We start from the raw sequence: 17,885 nt of genomic DNA, 5'->3' as shown, positions 1-17,885 counted from the left end.
TGGATGGATGGATGGATGGATGGATGGATGGATGGATGGATGGATGGGTGGATGGGTGGGTGGGTGGGTGGGTGGGTGAATGGATGAGTTGAGGTTTGAATGTATGCATAGATGGATGAATAAATAAATAAAATTTCTATCCTAAAAGTTTATGACTGAAACTATTAAAATTTAGGCTATGTGAACCAAGTACACATTAATGTATTATCTAAGAACATTAGTAACATACAATAAGCATATACTTACTGTAAAACAAGAGTGAGTAACTTTATTGCTTGTACTGCAACATCATATTCCTTGTCAAGGGTCATAGAAACAATTCTATCCTAAGTATCAAAAAAAAAAGTATTTTTAAAGGAAAATAAGAAAAGTATTTCAAGCTACAAATAATTTTAAATACTTTAATGAATACTAACCTTGAATCGACTGGTAAATAGTTCCAGTTTGGAATTAAGCTCTTTGTTATAATAAAGCCCTTGTAAAGCAGTAAGACATTTGAGCCTCACTTCACCTTGCTAGAAAAAATAAGGAGAAAATATATTCAAATCATTTACTTCCTAGCTCAAATTTGAAGTATATATTTTCTACTTTAGAATTTAAACAGCATTACTCAGAAACTGTAATATTTAATAATGAAAATATTTAAACACAAATTTTTAAGATTGAGCAGTTATAAGATTATTTTTTCTATAAATAAATTGATAATAATTTCTCAAAAATTTATGTAAAGCTGGGCACAGTGGCACATGTCTGTAATCTCAGCACTCAACAAAGCAGAGGCAGGCACATCTCTCTGAGTTCGAGGCCAGCCTGGTCTACAAAGAGAGTACAAGCACAGCCAGAGCTACCCAGAGAAACCCTGCCTTAAAAAATAAAAAACAAAAACAAACAAAATTCCGAGAACTACTGTGAAAGGTGGACTACTGCAAAAGGCTATAGCATACTTCATTTAAAAAAATGTTTAGAAGAATTACATACAAGGAATGACTCCAAGTCCAACGAGGTAGCTTAAGGATGATAGTTTATGGAAAAGTGTATTAAAGGTCAGAAGCCAAATTATAAGACATAATTTGACTAAAATACATGTTTATTAAGACAGGGTAAAAATTAAAGAAAACATGAACTGTAGGGCTGTGGCAGAATAATTGCTTTAGCTTGCACAAAACCCTGTATTTGACCCTCAGTACTGCAAAACAAGAAACGAAAGGAAAGCTGTAAATATGTAAGACTCATTTAACAAAGAATTCTTCTTAGTGCTCTATAAAATGTCTCACCATCACCACCTATCTGATCCTAATATTTTAGCACAAAAAATTCAAGTCGATACCAAACATTAAAGCAGTGTCCAGGGCTAAACAATCCAGGGGTATTTGTGCTAGTGACCAAGTTTTGACAGAACAGATAGAAATAAAATGAGGGCCTTCAAGGAATGTGGCTGAAGTACGCATACATCCAGATATATTTATTTTGTGAGGGGAGACAAGATTTATCTATACAGTCTTTGCAATACTGGAGAGCTCACTTTATAGTCCAAGCTGGCCTCAAACTCAGCAAGAGTCTTCTGACCTTGCCTACTGAGATTTAAGGCATGTACCTGGTTCAGACAACTAATTTATAAATGAGATTTGCAGACAATCATACCTATGTATAGATGGAGTGCCCCATTGGGCATATCTTACCTTATCATGCATAGTCCAACCAACGTATTTTAAATAGCTGTCATTAAGGAAGGCATCACTGTACATCTTCATCCAAATACCAATCTCTTCAATGCATATAGCTCTGATTTCAGCTATTGCATCCCTAAATGGAGGAAGGAAAAGTTATATAATCAATGCTACTGTACTACTGGGCATATGATCTATTCAAGAAATGCCATGTATTTGTAAACTACTATTACTATTACACCAATATTAAATCTTTTGAAGATTAAAAGGAACTCAAATGAAGCATGCTCCAAAACAGTCAAATGCTTGCAATCTAATTGACAAAAAACAATAAAAATAAATATTTCTACAAAATTGTTTCATCCTTTAATTGGTTAAAAAACCTGACTCACAAATAAAGTCCTTTCACCTTTTATTCTAGACCAGTGTTCTCATCCTTTCTAATGCTGCAACCTTTTAATACAGTTCCTCATGTTGTGGGAATCTCCAAACATAAAATTAAATTTTCACTGGTACTTCATAATTGTTTTTGATACTGTTATAAATTAAGATATAAGTATCTTTGTTTTCTCATGGTCTTAGGGGACCCCGGTGAAATCGTCATTAAATCCCCAAAGGGGTTGTAAACCATGGGTTGAGAACCGCTGCTTATAGAGCGTATCTCAATTCTTGTTAATAATTACTGGGCTGTTCATAAAATAGCAGGCAAACTGGGCTAACAAGATCATGTTCTTCCAAGTATAAATACTTTATACCCACAAAACTTAGGCCAAGGCTAAAATATTTTTTGTTTGTTTTTTTCTTCTTTTTCTTCTTCTTTTAAGACAGAGTCTTTAAATGATGGTCTCCAATTCCAGGCTCAAGTAATCCTATTGCTTCTTACTCTTTTAACTATAAATATATGTGTCACCCTACTTATGTTCCACTAAATCATTTTAAATTCAACTTTTGTATAATGGTAAGTTATTGAAAGCAGAGGAATAACACAAGGAAAAGAATGTTTTAGGAAACTGGAATAATCAATAAACATGATTATGATAAGGGAATAAACTAAGAGAATAGTGGCATAAGAAACAAATAAAAGAGTTAATATGGGAATAGTATAAAACAAGCATTAAACGGATTCGGTAAGTACCAACTAGAGGAAAAGGAAGTTGAATAAAAGTGATACCAATGTTTGCAAATGTATTACAAACTGTATTGAGATTACCTTTTTCATCTACTAATTCAAAATAACAAAAAGAAGCATCTTTCTTTAATCTATCCAAATTTTCCCAGTGAAATTAGGTAGAAGAGTCAAGAATAAGAAACACAAGATATCCAACAGCAATTAAGTATTCTGAATCCTAAGTGAATAACATAGTACTTTCCAGCTGTCTGAAATACAAGTCAAGCAGAGTTATTCAGAGTTATTCAATGTCAGAGCAGTAAAATGCATTGCCCAGACTTAGTGGTAGATCTCAGTCTCCAACTAACAGTCTGCCTATTACTTTATAGAATCTGTCTCAACCATTAAAAAAATAAAATAAAAACTGTCTTAACTTACCGGTATCTATGTACAAATACTCCTTTAAATATTGCATTCATCATATTTTCTATTTCATCTTGATTTTCCTGAAGCTATAAAGAAAATTGTTTTGAATTACAAAGGGGAATAACCAAAAGAATCCTTAAAGGTTGTTATAAGTAACAATAAATATAGATTTTACCAGTATTTGCTAACTAAATTTTTTTATTCTACTAGACAAAAATAACCACAGAGAAAAATATTGGTTATCAAGTAAATAATATCCTTTGTTTCCTTAAAAATATGACGTAACATTTAAATTTGACAGGTAGATTATTTTTTAATGCTTATGAATTTCTACTGTATAATAAATGCTTAAGTATTTCTACTTATAATGAGTATTAACATCAAATACATGCAAGAATTTTATATTCTTAATCTTATAAAAAAGAAGAGTAATACAGACTACTATCTGCTTAAAACATAGAAAAAATAGGGAAAAATAAGTAAGTAAAAAGAATTATATTGTTTTCAGAAAAGAAAAACTGACCTGAAATAATAAAGTAACATTACAAATCTTAATTTATTCCTTATGAACATACCTACTCACATACATTTTCCTTTTTGTAGTTTGAGAGTAAAAGGAATAATGCTTTTCAACATAACAATAAATTAAATTTTACATTATGTCACGATATAATATTTTTTAAAAAGCAATCTACTATATATGGGTAATATCTTCTATCTCCTAATGATGCTGAGATGGGCATGTATTTATATTCACTCATTTATGTTCATTAACAGAGCCAAACTGTAGTTAATTTGCAAATTATTTAAGACCTTAGCCTTAGACTAAGGATGTACATCAGTAACAATATTTTGCCTATCATACCAGTTCTTACATGACAAAATAAGCAAAGAAAGGAAAGGAAAACAGCATGTAAGGAAAAAATGGAGGGAAGAAAAAGGAAGGAGATGTAAGAAGGAAGGAAGCAAAGAGTAGAAAGGAAAAACAAACAAAACAAAATCTAGAAAGGGTTTAATTTGTGACTCAATGCAAAGCATCATCACTGAGTTGTTCTAAAACTTTAATTCCAAGTACTTGGGAATCTTTCTACTCATTCTATGCTAACAATTTATCCAAGAATACCGGCATAATTTCAAGGTGCAAAATATATTTCACATTTAGAATGAACCCACCAATAAACTGTATTAAGTAAATTAAGGTAAAGATGCATTTCATTTCAAATTACATGAAAAAATGAGGAATATAGACTTGGGAAAACAAAATTTTTTTGTTGTTAATATGTTAATTTTTGAATTTTAACTGTAAAATTACATACTAAGTAGCAGGTTTCATTATGGCATTTGCATTTTTTTAAAAATTTATTTTTTCACATAACTAATATATATGAGTGCTCTATTTGCATGCATGTTTGCATGACAGAAGAGGATGTCACATCGCATTATAGATCACCATGTGAATCACCATGTGGTTGCTGGGAATTGAACTCAGGATGTCTGGAAGAACAGCCAGTGCTCCTAACCACTGAGCATTCTCTCTAGCCATCATTATGGCATTTTCATCCATGATTTCTATTGTTTTTTTCTCCTCACTCTAACCCTACCATTGGCCCTCACATTTAAACACATTTTCATGCAGTAATGCCCTTTAATCATATGTATATGTATTCTATTAACCTCACCATTATTTCTACTGTCCTAACTCATATATCTGTGTGTGTGTGTGTGTGTGTACCAATAATAAAAATTTAAAGAAGTATGTCTCCAAAGCCCCCCCAAAAGCATTTCTCTGTGTAGTTCTAGAAATCACTCTGTAGACAAGGCTACCATTGAACTCAGAGATCCACCTGCTTCTGTCTCTTGAGTGCTAGTACTGAAGTCATGCGCCATCACCACTGTCAACTTGCATTTACTTTTCTTAACTTTGAGTTAAATTATTTGACTAATTCAGAAATAATCAATTTAAAATTTTAGCTCCTATTTCCTCCATAAAAAAACAAAACAACAACAACAACAAAAACCTACTTAGGGTCAAGTAACTAATTTTTTAAGTTATCATAACAAAGATTTTAATTCTACATTACAATTTTTTGATTATTCAAATTTTTAAATCCCATTATAAGATATAAAATCATATCAATGATGATAGAAATGAAGGAAAAACTTAAGTTATAAATGCAGCACAAAAGATTTTATTTGTTATTCTTTACAGTTTAAGCTAAAACTGAACTTCCTCATGTGAAGCTGAATTTGGTGAGCAGAAAACCAACTATTACTTACTATATAGAAATAAATGATTTAAAGTTCCAAGAAAAAAAGATTTAAGTTGAGCCACGCAACAGTGGCATACACCTTTAATTCCAACACTCAGGAGGCAGAGGCACGAGGATCTCTGTGAGTTCAAGGACAGCTTGATCTACAGAGTGTATTTCAGGACACTAAAAGCTATTACACAAAGAAACCTGTCTGAAAGGAAAAAAAAAAAAACCTGTCTGAAAGGGAAAAAAAAGTCATTTAAAAAGGGGAATTCATATTAACTATGAAATTTCATTTCATTTTATCATAAGCCGAGAAAGACAGAACAGAGACTATCAGTAACATAAATAATGCTAAGGCTTAAGTAATTTTCCAGACTGATCCAAGTCATCTTATTTAAGCAAAATATTCAATACTAGCCTACATAGAAAATGTACCATGACATTGATATTTAATAAAACTTTAAGACAGGTGCATAAACAATATTTAAATCTTCCTTGGAACTGGTGTACTATAGCTCGGTGATAAAGCACAAGCAAAACAAATAATAACTTTAAAATTATTTAAGCCTAGAACATCATGCTTAATGGTACCCAAGTTGGTTACACGTTAATTACCTAAATATTTAATACTGAAGTTTACCTCTTTCCGCTTTTGTAAGAGGAGTTCTAGCCTTTCGTTCGCTCGTTTTCCAATCATTTTATTTCGTTCTGCTTCATACTGTCTTTGTGTGTTATCCATATTAATGCTAAGATTTAGGGCAACATTTACCAAAGCTGTCATCAACTTCATAGCTAGGTTTTGAAGGAGAAAAATGTTGAAATTAGTATAACAGAAGCAAAATTGTGTTAAGAAACAGCCAATCATCTCTTTGACAGAAATAAAGCATACAAATGCTAGAAATGATAACAGCACATAAATATATAGAATATTATGTGTCAGAAATAATGTCTGTCTACCTAAATAATTATCATGGATTGGGTTACCTCCTAATCCTCACAAAAGCCCACCACAGTAAGAGCTATGGAAATTCAAACACAAAAACATTAAAACAAACACATACATACTCACACAAAAGTGGGTCCTTAAGCTGGAGAGAGAGATGGCTTAGCAGTTAAAAGCACTGGCTGCTCTTTCAGGACCCAAGTTCAATTCTCAGCACCTATATGGCATCTTATAGCCATCTGTGACTTAAATTTTAGGGAATCCAAAGCCCTCTCTCTGCCCTCCCCAAGCAATAGGCACATACATGGTATACTGACAAACATGCAGGAAAAACATGCAAGTATATAAAATGTTTTCTACAATGATTTTTTGGGAATATGATTGATCTTCTAAATAAATTACAGGTTATATTAAATCCATTTTATTATTGCTCTATCAAAAGTAATAAGAATCAAATACTACTTTTAAAATAATTTTGAGACAGGGTATTGTACTTTTGCTCAGGCTAGCCTGAGATTGACTAAGTAGCCCAGACTGGTCTCTAACTCATGGCAACCTTCCTGCATTAGCCTTCCAGGTACAAGCTTAGAGACGCAAGTCACCATACCCAATTTTAGCACCTCACATCAAATTATTTTGGACTAAAAGAATTTCATTATGCACCAACTTTTAGATTTCTTGTTATATCTCATCATAACGATAATGATAAGATTGTAAAGAGACATATGCATGCATCATACAAAATGAAATGGTAATTAACAAAAGTTTGTTCAGGAAATATCATTCATAAGATTTTGCTACTAAATTTGAAACAAGACTACTTTTGCCTAGAATTGTGAATGTATTAATCATTAATCCAAAGATCTAATAATTCTGTCATTTCTTTACCATATTTCAGACAACCTGACATACAGTACATTAAGTGATATAACAAAGCAAAAGTACACCTTTGTTCTACTGAGCTTTTTTTCCCTATAAGCTATGTAAAAGCATGAGAAAAGCATCAAAAGAAAAAAAAAAAAAAACAATCGGGTCTCTACAGTTAACAATAAGCATGAGAAAGTGAATATTAGCTAAGTGGTTAAAAAAACAAAAGTAGCACTCAGGGTGCAGGGGCAGGAAAAACGACTGTGAGTATGAAGCCAGCATGGTCTGCATAGTGAATTCTAAGCCAGTCGGAAATACCCAGTGAGATATTGTCTTAAACATATATTCCTCCCTTGATGATAATCTTTCTTGTCTCTACCCTAAGACAACAACCTACAGACTGGGAAAGGATCTTCACCAACCCTATATCTGACACAGGACTAGTATCCAAATATATGAAAAACTAAAGAAGTTAAACAGCAACAAATCAAGTAATCCAATTAAAAAATGGGGTACAGAGCTCAACAGAGAATTCTCTATAGAGGAATATTGAATGCCAGAAAAACAAAGAAATGCTCAATGTCCTTAGTCATCAAGGAAATGCAAATCAAAACGACTCAGAGAATTCACCTTAATCCCATCACAATGGCTAAGATCAAAAACTCAATTGACCATACACGCTGGAGATAGTGTGGAGCAAGGGGAACCCTTGTCCATTGCAGGTGGGAATATAAACTAATGCAACCATTTTGGAAATCAATCTGACGCTTTCTCAGACAATTAGGAATAGTGCTTCCTCAAGATCTAGCTATACCACTCCTAGGTATATATCCTAAATAAATAAAGTACACAGCAAGGACATTTGCTCAATCATGTTTGTAAGAGCCTTATTCATAATAGCCAGAATTCATAAAAAAACAAAATGTCCCTCAATTGAGGAATGGATACAGAAATTGTGGTACATTTACACAATGGAATACTATTCAGGAATTGAAAACAAGGAAATCATGAAATTTGCAGGCAAATGGTGGGAACTAGAAGAGATAATCCTGAGGGAGGTATTCAAGAAACAGAAAGACACACACAGTATACACTCACTTATAAGTGGATATTAGACAAATAATATAGGACAAACATACTAAAATTTATATACCGAAAGAAGCCAGGCAAGAAGGAGGATCCTGGGTAAGTTGATAGCACAGATATCGGAAGAGGGGAAAACAGGGAACAGGACAGGAACCTACCACCAAGCACCACTGAAAGACTCTACCTAGCAGGGTATCAAAGCAGATGCTGAGGCTCATAGCCAAACATTGGGTGAAGTGCAGGAAATCTTAGGAAAGAAGGGGGAGATAGAAAGACCTGGAGGGGACAGAAGCTCCACAAGGAGAGCAACAGAACCAAAATATCTGGGCATAGGGGACTTTTCTGAGACTGATATTCTAAACAAGGACCATGCATGGAGGTAACCTAGAACCCCTGCACAGATGTAGCCCATTGCAGCTCAGTCTCCAAGTGGTTTCCTAGTAATGGGAACAGGGACTATCTCTGACATGAACTCAGTGGCTGACTTGTTGAGCACTTTCACCTCACAGGATAGTAGCCTTACCAGGCCACAGAGGAAGACACTGCAGCCAGTCCTGATGAGACCAATAGTCTAGGGTCAGAGGGAGGGGGAGGAGGACTTCCCCTATCAGTGAACTTGGGGGAGGGGGGGAGATGAGGAGGTAAAGTGGGATTGGGAGGGAATAAGGAAGGGGACTACAGCTAGAATACAAAGTGAATAAACTGTAATTAATAAAAAAAATTTAAAAAGAAAAAAGTGTCGAGAAAAGATTTTAAATATACCAACCTGCCAGGGTGCTTGTATGTCGAAATGCTCTGACTTGTGAATCAGACAATCCAGTAAGAAGTGAAATGACAGTATCCATCATGTATTCATCATATATGATACTATATTGACATTGCCGTACTAATACACCAATGAACTCACAAAAACTGGACTTGAACTTCTTCCATTGAGGACCAGCCATAGTTAGTGGGTAATCCCCACTGTCCTAAAATTAAAGGGTTGAAACAGCAATTCATTCCAAGTTCATGATTCATTTCATTTGCTTTTAACACATCCTACATAAAAATACTACTTTATTATACCTTCATTTTCTACAATAAATTCTCAAAAAAAAGGCAAAAAGGTATGCAAAGACAGATGCATATCTCTTTGAACACTGTCCTTTTACTTAAAATCAAAGGAGATTTTAATAAACTTGACTTTAATGAATGAGATTACATACCCATTACTGAGGTTAAAATATTAAGTATTCAAATTAGAACATTCTTCTGAAAAGTACAAATATACCTACCCAATTTCTTTAGAACAAAAACAAACCAAAATTATATCTTCATATTTGAAATAACAAAACTGTATTCTCAGCCAGTTAAATAAAATAAAAAAAGTTAAAATTTTGTATTATGTTCAAGACACCAAAGAGTTAATAGGCACAAAAAACCACATATTTTACCAAATGCAAAACTGAGAATAAAGCTTAGTAGTAGAACACTTGTTGGGACTGATAGAGCTCTTAAATTTGATCCCAAGGACCAAACAATAAAACAAAATTAAATAAATAAAAGGAAATGCAGCTAATACAGTCTTCAAATGCCAGCACTCCATTTTCCTTTGTACATAAATGGTAGCATTTGTCGTTCTGAATTTAAACTGGTATTCTCCATATATCATTAAAGTAAGTCCTAGGCTAAGGGTTTAGATTAGTAGCAGAGCACATACCAAGAACAAAACCCTGGGTTCAATCCACAGCATGCATGCATGCATACATGAATGCACATTTGATTATGTGTATGTGTGTGTGTGTATGTGTTTAAAATAAAAGAGACCAATAATATATAAAATCTGTAAAGGAGTCTCTGTTAAAAGACACAAAAAAATTTAAAATCAATTTGATCACTACAGTTTTTAACACTTAATTTCATAATTAATTTTCTAACTGTTGTCATATACAAATTTCGTGCTTGAAAATAAGGCCCTGGTATATGCCATTAAGAGATTCCCTTCATTTACCTTTTAAAGAAAGGGGAATTAAACTCAGGGTCTAAATCATGATAAATGCACACTCGACACTGAGTTACTGATGAATTCATTTAATTGAATATATTGAAATATACTTGTGAGCAATTTGGTTTGCTGATATTTCAAGATAATTAACTCAAACTCTTGATTTCTTTTACTAAGGAGGTTCTCACTAAACACTTAATATTGAAAGCTTAAAAAATTACCATTGCTAAAAATCTGAAGCCCTCCTAAATACAAAGGACAAACTAGCTGAGAAAAAAAATGAGAGAAACAATGTACTTCACAATAGCAACAAGTAGGAGCACCTTGGTCTAACTCTAAAGAAGCAAGTGAAAGACCAATATGAGAAAAAAAAAAAAAAACTTCAAGTCTCTGAAGAAAGAAACAGAAAGAAATTAAAGAACATATAAAAAGACATCCCATGCTCATGAATAAGTAGGATTAACACACTGAAAATGACTACTAAAAGCAATCTACAGATTCAATGCAATTCCCACCAAAATTCCAACACAATTCTTTACAGAACTTGAAAGAACAATTCTCAGTTTTATATGGAAATAGAAAAACCTAAGAATAGCTAAAACAATCCTGTACAATAAAAGATCTTCTGGAGCTATCTCCATCCCTCATCTCAAGCTGTACAATAGAGCAACAGTAATAAAAACAGCATGGTACTGGCACAGAAACAAACTGGTGGATCAATGGAATCAAAATGAAGACACAGAAATAAACCCTCACATCTATGGAAACAATTTTTGACAAAGAAGCCAAAACCATACAATGGAAAAAAGACAGCAACTTCAACAAATGGTGCTGGTCTAACTGCATATCTACATATAGATAAATGAAAAAAGACTCATTTATCACCCTCCACAAAGTTAAAGTCCAAGTGGATCAAAGACCTCAACATAAAACCAGACACACTAAATCGGTTACAAGAAAAAGTAGGAAGAGCATTAACCTCATTGGCACAGGAGACAACTTCCTGAACAGAACATCAACAGCACGGGCTCTAAGACCAAAAATCAACAAATGGGACCTCATGAAACTGAAAAGCTTCTATAAAGCAAAGGACACTGTTATCAGAACAAAATGACAGCCTACAGCCTGGGAAAAGATCTTCACCAACCTTATATCTGACAGAGGGCTAATATCCAGAATATATAAAGAACTCAAGAAGTTAAACACCATCAAACTAAGTAATCCAATTTTTAAAAATGGAGTACATAACTAAACGGTGAATTCTCAACAAAGGAATATAGAATGGCAGGAAAACACTTAAAGAAATAATCAACAACCTTATCATCAGGAAAATGCAAATCAAAACAACTCTAAGATTTCACCTTACACCCATCAGAATGGATAAGATCAAAAATACAAAGGATGATGCATGCTGGAGAGGATGTGGAGAAAGGGCAACCCTCTTCCAATGCTGGTGTGAGTGTAAACTTGTACAACCACTTTGGAAATCAATCTGGTGCTTTTTCAGAAAATTAGGAACAGTGGTACCTCCAGATCCAGCTATACCACTCCTAGGCATATACCCCAAATATGCCCCACTATTCAATAAAGACATTTGTTCAACCATGTTTGTAGTAGCTCTATTCATAATAGCCAGAATCTGGAAACAACCTAGATGTCCATCAACAGAGGAATAGATACAGAAAATGTAGTACATTTAAACAATGCAATACTACTCAGCAATTAAAAACAAGGAAATCATGAAATTTGCAGGCAAACGGTGAGAACTAGAAAAGATCCTGAGTGAGGTAACCCAGAAGCAGAAAGATACAAATGAAAATTACTCACTTATAAGTGGATATTAGAAATAAAATATAGGATAAACACTATAAAATCTATAGTCCTAAAGGAGCTAAACAACAAGGGGGACCCTAGGGAAGATGCTTAAAACTCACTCAGAGAGGCAAAGAGGATGGACATCAGAAGTAGGAGAAGACAAGGAACAGGACAGGAGCCTTCCACAGAGGACCTCTGAAAGACCCTACCTGCCAGGGTATCAAAAGAGATACTGAGACTCATAGCCAAGCTTTGGGCAGAGTGCTGGAATCCTTAAGGAAGAAGAGGGAGATAGAAAGCTCTGAAGGGGACAGGAACTCTACAAGGAGAAAAACAGAGCCAAAATACCGGAGCCCTGGGGGCCTTGCTGAGACAATACTCTAACTAGGAACCATACATGGAGAGGACCTAGACCTCTTTTCAAAGAAAGCCCATTGGCTGCTCAGTTTCTAAGTGGGTACCCTAGTAAGGGGTACAGGGGTTGTCTGTGACATGAACTCGGTGGCCGATTCTTTGATGACCTCCCTCTGGAGTGTGCATCCTTGCCAGGACAGAGAAGAAGATGATGCAGCCAGCTTTGATGAGATCTGGTATGTTAGGGTCACATAGATGGGGAGAAGGTCCTCCCCTATCAGTGGACTAGGGATAGGACATAGGGGGAGAGAAGAGAAGGTGGGTGGGAGGAGACAAAGGAGGGGGCTGCAGCGGGAATGCAAAGTAAATAAATTATAATAAACAAATATATAAATAAAATTAAATTAAAAAAATACCATTGCTCATAAATACCAGTCCTTCTAAGGGACTGACTAATAGCACTTACTGGCATCAAAACCATTTTAACAACTACTCTGTCTCTTAGAATGACAGCTAAAAGCTTTTTCATTAGACAAAGTAAGCAAAAATGATCAAATGAAACAAGTGGGACAAGAGTTTCTACTTGAAAATTCAAGTTGTTTTAGAAGTGTAAAACTCCTCGTGCTAGAATACAGCTACAAATTAAACAAAGACAAATTCCATCCTGAAGAATCTTTTCCTTTGGTAAACCTACCAATGATTTATTGGCATCAATATTTCAATGATAAACTGTGATAATCAACTCCAATATATACTATTTTTGTCCTTGCAGTTGAATTTAAAGTGTTTTTTATAAAATAATCTATGTATTTATTTATTGAAAATACCTATTTAATTATTTGAATAAACATTCCTTTTCCAAAATTTCAGAATGTTATATTCCAAATTGTGGTCTCTGATTTTTTATATTTATAATAACAATTGTTATTAAATTCTTGGTACGTGAATAGAATTAGAAATGCTACGTATTTTTCGATTTTTGAACAACCTTATAACAAAATTTGTAATTCCCATTTACATGAGACTGACGCTAAGACAACTTACCTGACGTTGCATGGCTATACTTGATTAACATCATAAATAATATCTACAGTATTAGTACTTGAAAATGTATAAGTACAAAGCCACAATTAAAATGAATAAAATTAAAACATTTAGAATATTACCTCATCAAATTCTTCAGTCATTTTTCGAATTATCTCAGAGTTCTGCATATGTCTAAACATCTCTGCTGTGACAACCCCTGAAATTTCCAATTAATAAGTTAACATATGAACTATTGAAAAGAGCTATAGAAAACTTCTAGTAGTGCATCTAATAAGTCTACATTCACAATAAAAGCATAAATATTAACCCATACTGCTAACAGGCATGGTTCTTCCAAGCACGATCAATTTTGACCATTACTACCCATGTTACTTTATTCATACTATTTTATGCTATGGTGTTCTTCCATGTTCACGGAGAATAAGATACCATAATTTTTGGATATACATATTCATCATGTAAAATTGTGTCATACTGGAATATAACTTATGGATAGCATCCTGTCTTAGATTATTTCTACTACCTAATACAGTGTTAAAGCTATGGTTGTTATAGTGTATTATCGTTTAGGCAATAATAAGAAGAAAACACTCTGTACCTATTTGGTTAAAGCAATATTTATTTATTTTTTTAAATATTCAGATATGACATCTGCTATCTATAATAGGATAATTTATACATTTTGCCTCTTTAACAGACAATGATAACATTTGAGAAAGAGGATGAAAGTGAAGACATGGGAAAGTAACAGATCCGGTTCAATTTAACCATGCTCCTTTACTGGCCAATACTACGCACTAAACAACTATGTAATGACATCCTCTAATCATATATAGATTAGTGTCAGTAGTGCAGGATAAGTCTAGCAGATGTTAAAACTTTATGAAGGTATCTTCAAAAATACTGTACCACTGTCAAGTTCTGGAGGATAAGCAGGAGCACTGGACCTTGTAATACTGGGAGTGGGAGTACTACTTACCAACAACACTAAACAAACAAAGAAAAAAAAAACCCTACCCACTTTTTTTCCTCCCCTAAGATTCTAAATGGGCTGGATAGATGGCTCTGTGGAAAAGATCACTGACTGTCCTTTATTTCAGAGGACCCAGGTTCAATTCCCAGCAACCACATGGCAGCTCACCACTTTCTGTAACTCCCAGTTCCAGGAGAACTTACACCCTCACGCAGACATACATGCAATACACATGAAATAAAAATTAAAAATAAAAAGACTCTACAAAGTAGGTTTCCATTATTATTTTTTCCAAAAGCCTTTAGTGCTATTTATTTCCTCTCCTGTATTTCCTTCTTTATCCTCCTTCCCCTTCCCTTCCCAATTTCACCCTTGTTTCATTATTTCCTTCTTTTCTTTTAAACCATTGTGTACTGACCTGGAAGACTTGCTACTTTATAGTGCTACTGAGTGCTATATGTGCTTCCAATTGAGAAATTAATCATCAATTTTAAGATCTAAAAGATGAATACCTGGCACATTATCAGATAAAGAACTAGTGGCTATGCAGGTAATAGGCAGAGAACCTAGTACTATCATTATGCTAAATGAATATAGTTAAAGTAATTCTGAATGACTTCTCATTACAGCCCCAGATTAATTATTTGGGGATGGTGATCAACACAGTGAACTACTAGCCAAGGTACAGAGAACAAGAGACTGCAGAATTCTCATCCCTGAATTGAACATATATACTGATCTCCCTCCTCCCGAGATTTGGTTAACATTGTGAAAGAGGTGGCAAAAAGAATGTAGGAGACAGAGGTGGTGGATTAGCACAAGAAAACAGTGTTTTCTTTACACAGCAGAGCACATACGCACTCACCCACCTCGATTGAGACAGTATGTTACCTGCGACAGAGAGAATTGCCGCCCCTAGTAAACTCAACAACAGAGTGCCACACATCCAACAATATTTTGAAACTACAACTTAGTTTTGGTGAATTTCAACAGAAGGGGAAAAAGAGAAATATGTTAGGTGGGTAAGGAAGAGAGGATGGATCTGGGAAGAATTGGAGGATGCAACACACGGTATGGAATTCTAAAAGAAATGTTTTAAAGTAGTTAAAAACAATAAAATTATAAATTTGATGTATTAAACTTTGAAAGGAAGAAGGAAAAGAAATAAATAATTAAAGGTAGAAGACAGTAAATTCCCTAATGAATAGGAATGCCAATCCCCATAAGCTTACTTTCTTCCTCAAAAAGAACATGATAGCCAGAAAGCAAAAAATAAACAGAAAAGCATCAAAGGGCATGAAATATAGATGCCATAAACTCCAGGCTCTGAATTCTGAGGCAGTTCTGATGGTGCCATCAGAATATCAGGCCACAGCCCACAGTCTAAAGATGTGCAAGACATGAAGTGAAAACTACAAAACAGAAAAGAAACAGGGGAGGGAAAGAGGGTGGGAGGGAGGGAAGGAGAGAGGGAGAGAGGGAGACAGAGAGAGAGAAAGAAAGAGAGAAAGAGAGAAAGAGAGAAAGAGAGAAAGAGAAAGAGAGAAAGAGAGAAAGAAAGAGAGAAAGAAAGAAAGAAAGAAAGAAAGAAAGAAAGAAAGAAAGAAAGAAAGAAAGAAAGAAAGAAAGAAAGAAAGAAAGAAAGAAAGAATGTGGACTGGCCAAAAAATTAACAACAGAGCAGCCTGGAGTCACTCTCAGTACAGCCAATGATTCCTAACTGAATGAACAACTGCAGAGTCAATCCTCACAGTGCTGGTGATAGTCTTATTAAAAATCTAATAACCACAAGAAGAACAATAGAGCCAAAATACCTGGACCTGCAGAGACCAATACTCCAAACACGGACCATGCCTGGAGAGGACCTAGACCCCCTATTCAAAGGAAGCCCATTGGCTGCTCAGTTTAAAAGTGTGTTCTGTAGTAAGGGAGTCAGGGGCTGTCTCTGACATGAACTTAGTGGATTATTAGATTTTTTAGAGTTCATGTCAGAGACAGCCCCTGATCCCCTTACCAGAGAATCCACATGGAAACTGAGCAGACTACTGGATCACCTCCCCCTGGGGACTACAGTCTTGCCAGGCCACAGAAGAAAATGATACAGCCAGCCCTGATGAGACCTGATAGGCTAGGGTCAGATACAAGGGGAAGATCAGTGGACTAGGGGAGGGGCATAGGGGGAGAAGAGGGAGGGGGCTGCAGCAGGGATACAAAGTGAATAAATTGTAATAAATAATAAATAAGTAATTTTTTAAAAATCTGATAACCCTAAAAGTACATAATATTTCTACTTAGGTACCTGCAATAATTTCAAAGAGTATCACAAACAAAGGAGACGATAGAAGCTGCCCATGATCTTTACTGACTTACTGATCAAACAGGCTTGTGGGTATGATGTTCCAATTTACATAATTATGTTGCTTTGTTAAAAGGTTTTCCAAAAAAATTTTGTCCCGTTAAAAAAAAAAAATCTTATTTTGTTCTTTCCCTACTCTTATTTCAAAATATTTTAAACTAAGTTAAAACATCACAAAATGTTGAACCTACAATAAATGGAAATTACACTAGAGACTGTTATTTAGGAGTTTTAATCCCTACACTCTATTATTCCATACCATCTGAACCTATCTCTTCATTATGTACTTTCTCCCTTTTCTTTACAGTTCTTCATTCCTAAAAAAGATGCAAAAAGTAATAAATCTAATAAAATACCATAAATTGTTAAGTTTTTAGATAAATTTCACAGTGAATATCTTTGTCAACAGACTTCCCTTGCTTTATTATATGCTTTAGTCCTTATACATTTTACAAAGATATGCAAATAATTCATTACCTTGACATTATTTTCTATGAGAAAAAAACATTTCTTAAAGAAGTGGCTATTTGAGAATTTATGATTCTAAAATAAATATATTTTACCTTTACAGCCCGAACACTGAATAAAAAAGTTGATAAGGTCAAGAAGTGCTATATCTCGGTCATGCTTGTATGATTCTATCCAATCATCTACCACCGACTAGAGCAGAAGAAGAAAAAAAGATTAGTTTTTACTGATTGTTTAAGAAGCAGTTAGTTCTAATGAAAATAATAAAATTTGACAGTATGTAGTACCATATTAACACATATTCATATTTTAAGTTGCAAGTTTGATTTTATTTTTAATAGCATCAAATTCAATAAAGTAACTGTCTGACAACACAAAATAATCATCTACCCTCTATTCATTCATAGTTTTAAAAAGAAAACTGGGGCAATCAGATATTTCAGCAGGGTATTGGACCTGAGTTCAATCCTGAAGACCCAAATAATATTAAGGAGAGAAACAGAACCAGCTGGATGAGTTGTAAAATGACTACC

General features: G+C 34.3%; 1 protein-coding gene across 2 annotated transcripts in view; it reads right to left on the bottom strand.

The window, feature by feature from the left end:
• Positions 1–17,540, bottom strand: part of Stag2 (STAG2 cohesin complex component) — a 71,226-nt gene extending 53,686 nt beyond the window's left edge. For both annotated transcript variants that reach the window (XM_055612146.1, XM_055612147.1), the window contains exons 1-8: positions 17,448–17,540; positions 13,675–13,751; positions 9,119–9,323; positions 6,097–6,248; positions 3,214–3,287; positions 1,680–1,803; positions 417–515; positions 247–326 (exon numbers count right to left, since the gene is read on the bottom strand). In XM_055612146.1, coding sequence (XP_055468121.1) covers positions 247–326; positions 417–515; positions 1,680–1,803; positions 3,214–3,287; positions 6,097–6,248; positions 9,119–9,323; positions 13,675–13,734 — 794 coding nt within the window. In that variant the 5' untranslated portion in view covers positions 13,735–13,751; positions 17,448–17,540. The remainder of the gene's footprint in view (positions 1–246; positions 327–416; positions 516–1,679; positions 1,804–3,213; positions 3,288–6,096; positions 6,249–9,118; positions 9,324–13,674; positions 13,752–17,447) is intronic.
• Between the last annotated feature and the right edge of the window lie 345 nt (positions 17,541–17,885).

Source organism: Psammomys obesus, unplaced genomic scaffold (assembly GCF_907164565.1).
Source record: "Psammomys obesus unplaced genomic scaffold, mPsaObe1.curated_primary_1811, whole genome shotgun sequence".
NCBI lineage: Eukaryota > Metazoa > Chordata > Mammalia > Rodentia > Muridae > Psammomys > Psammomys obesus.
This window is presented reverse-complemented; position numbering and strand designations above follow the sequence as displayed.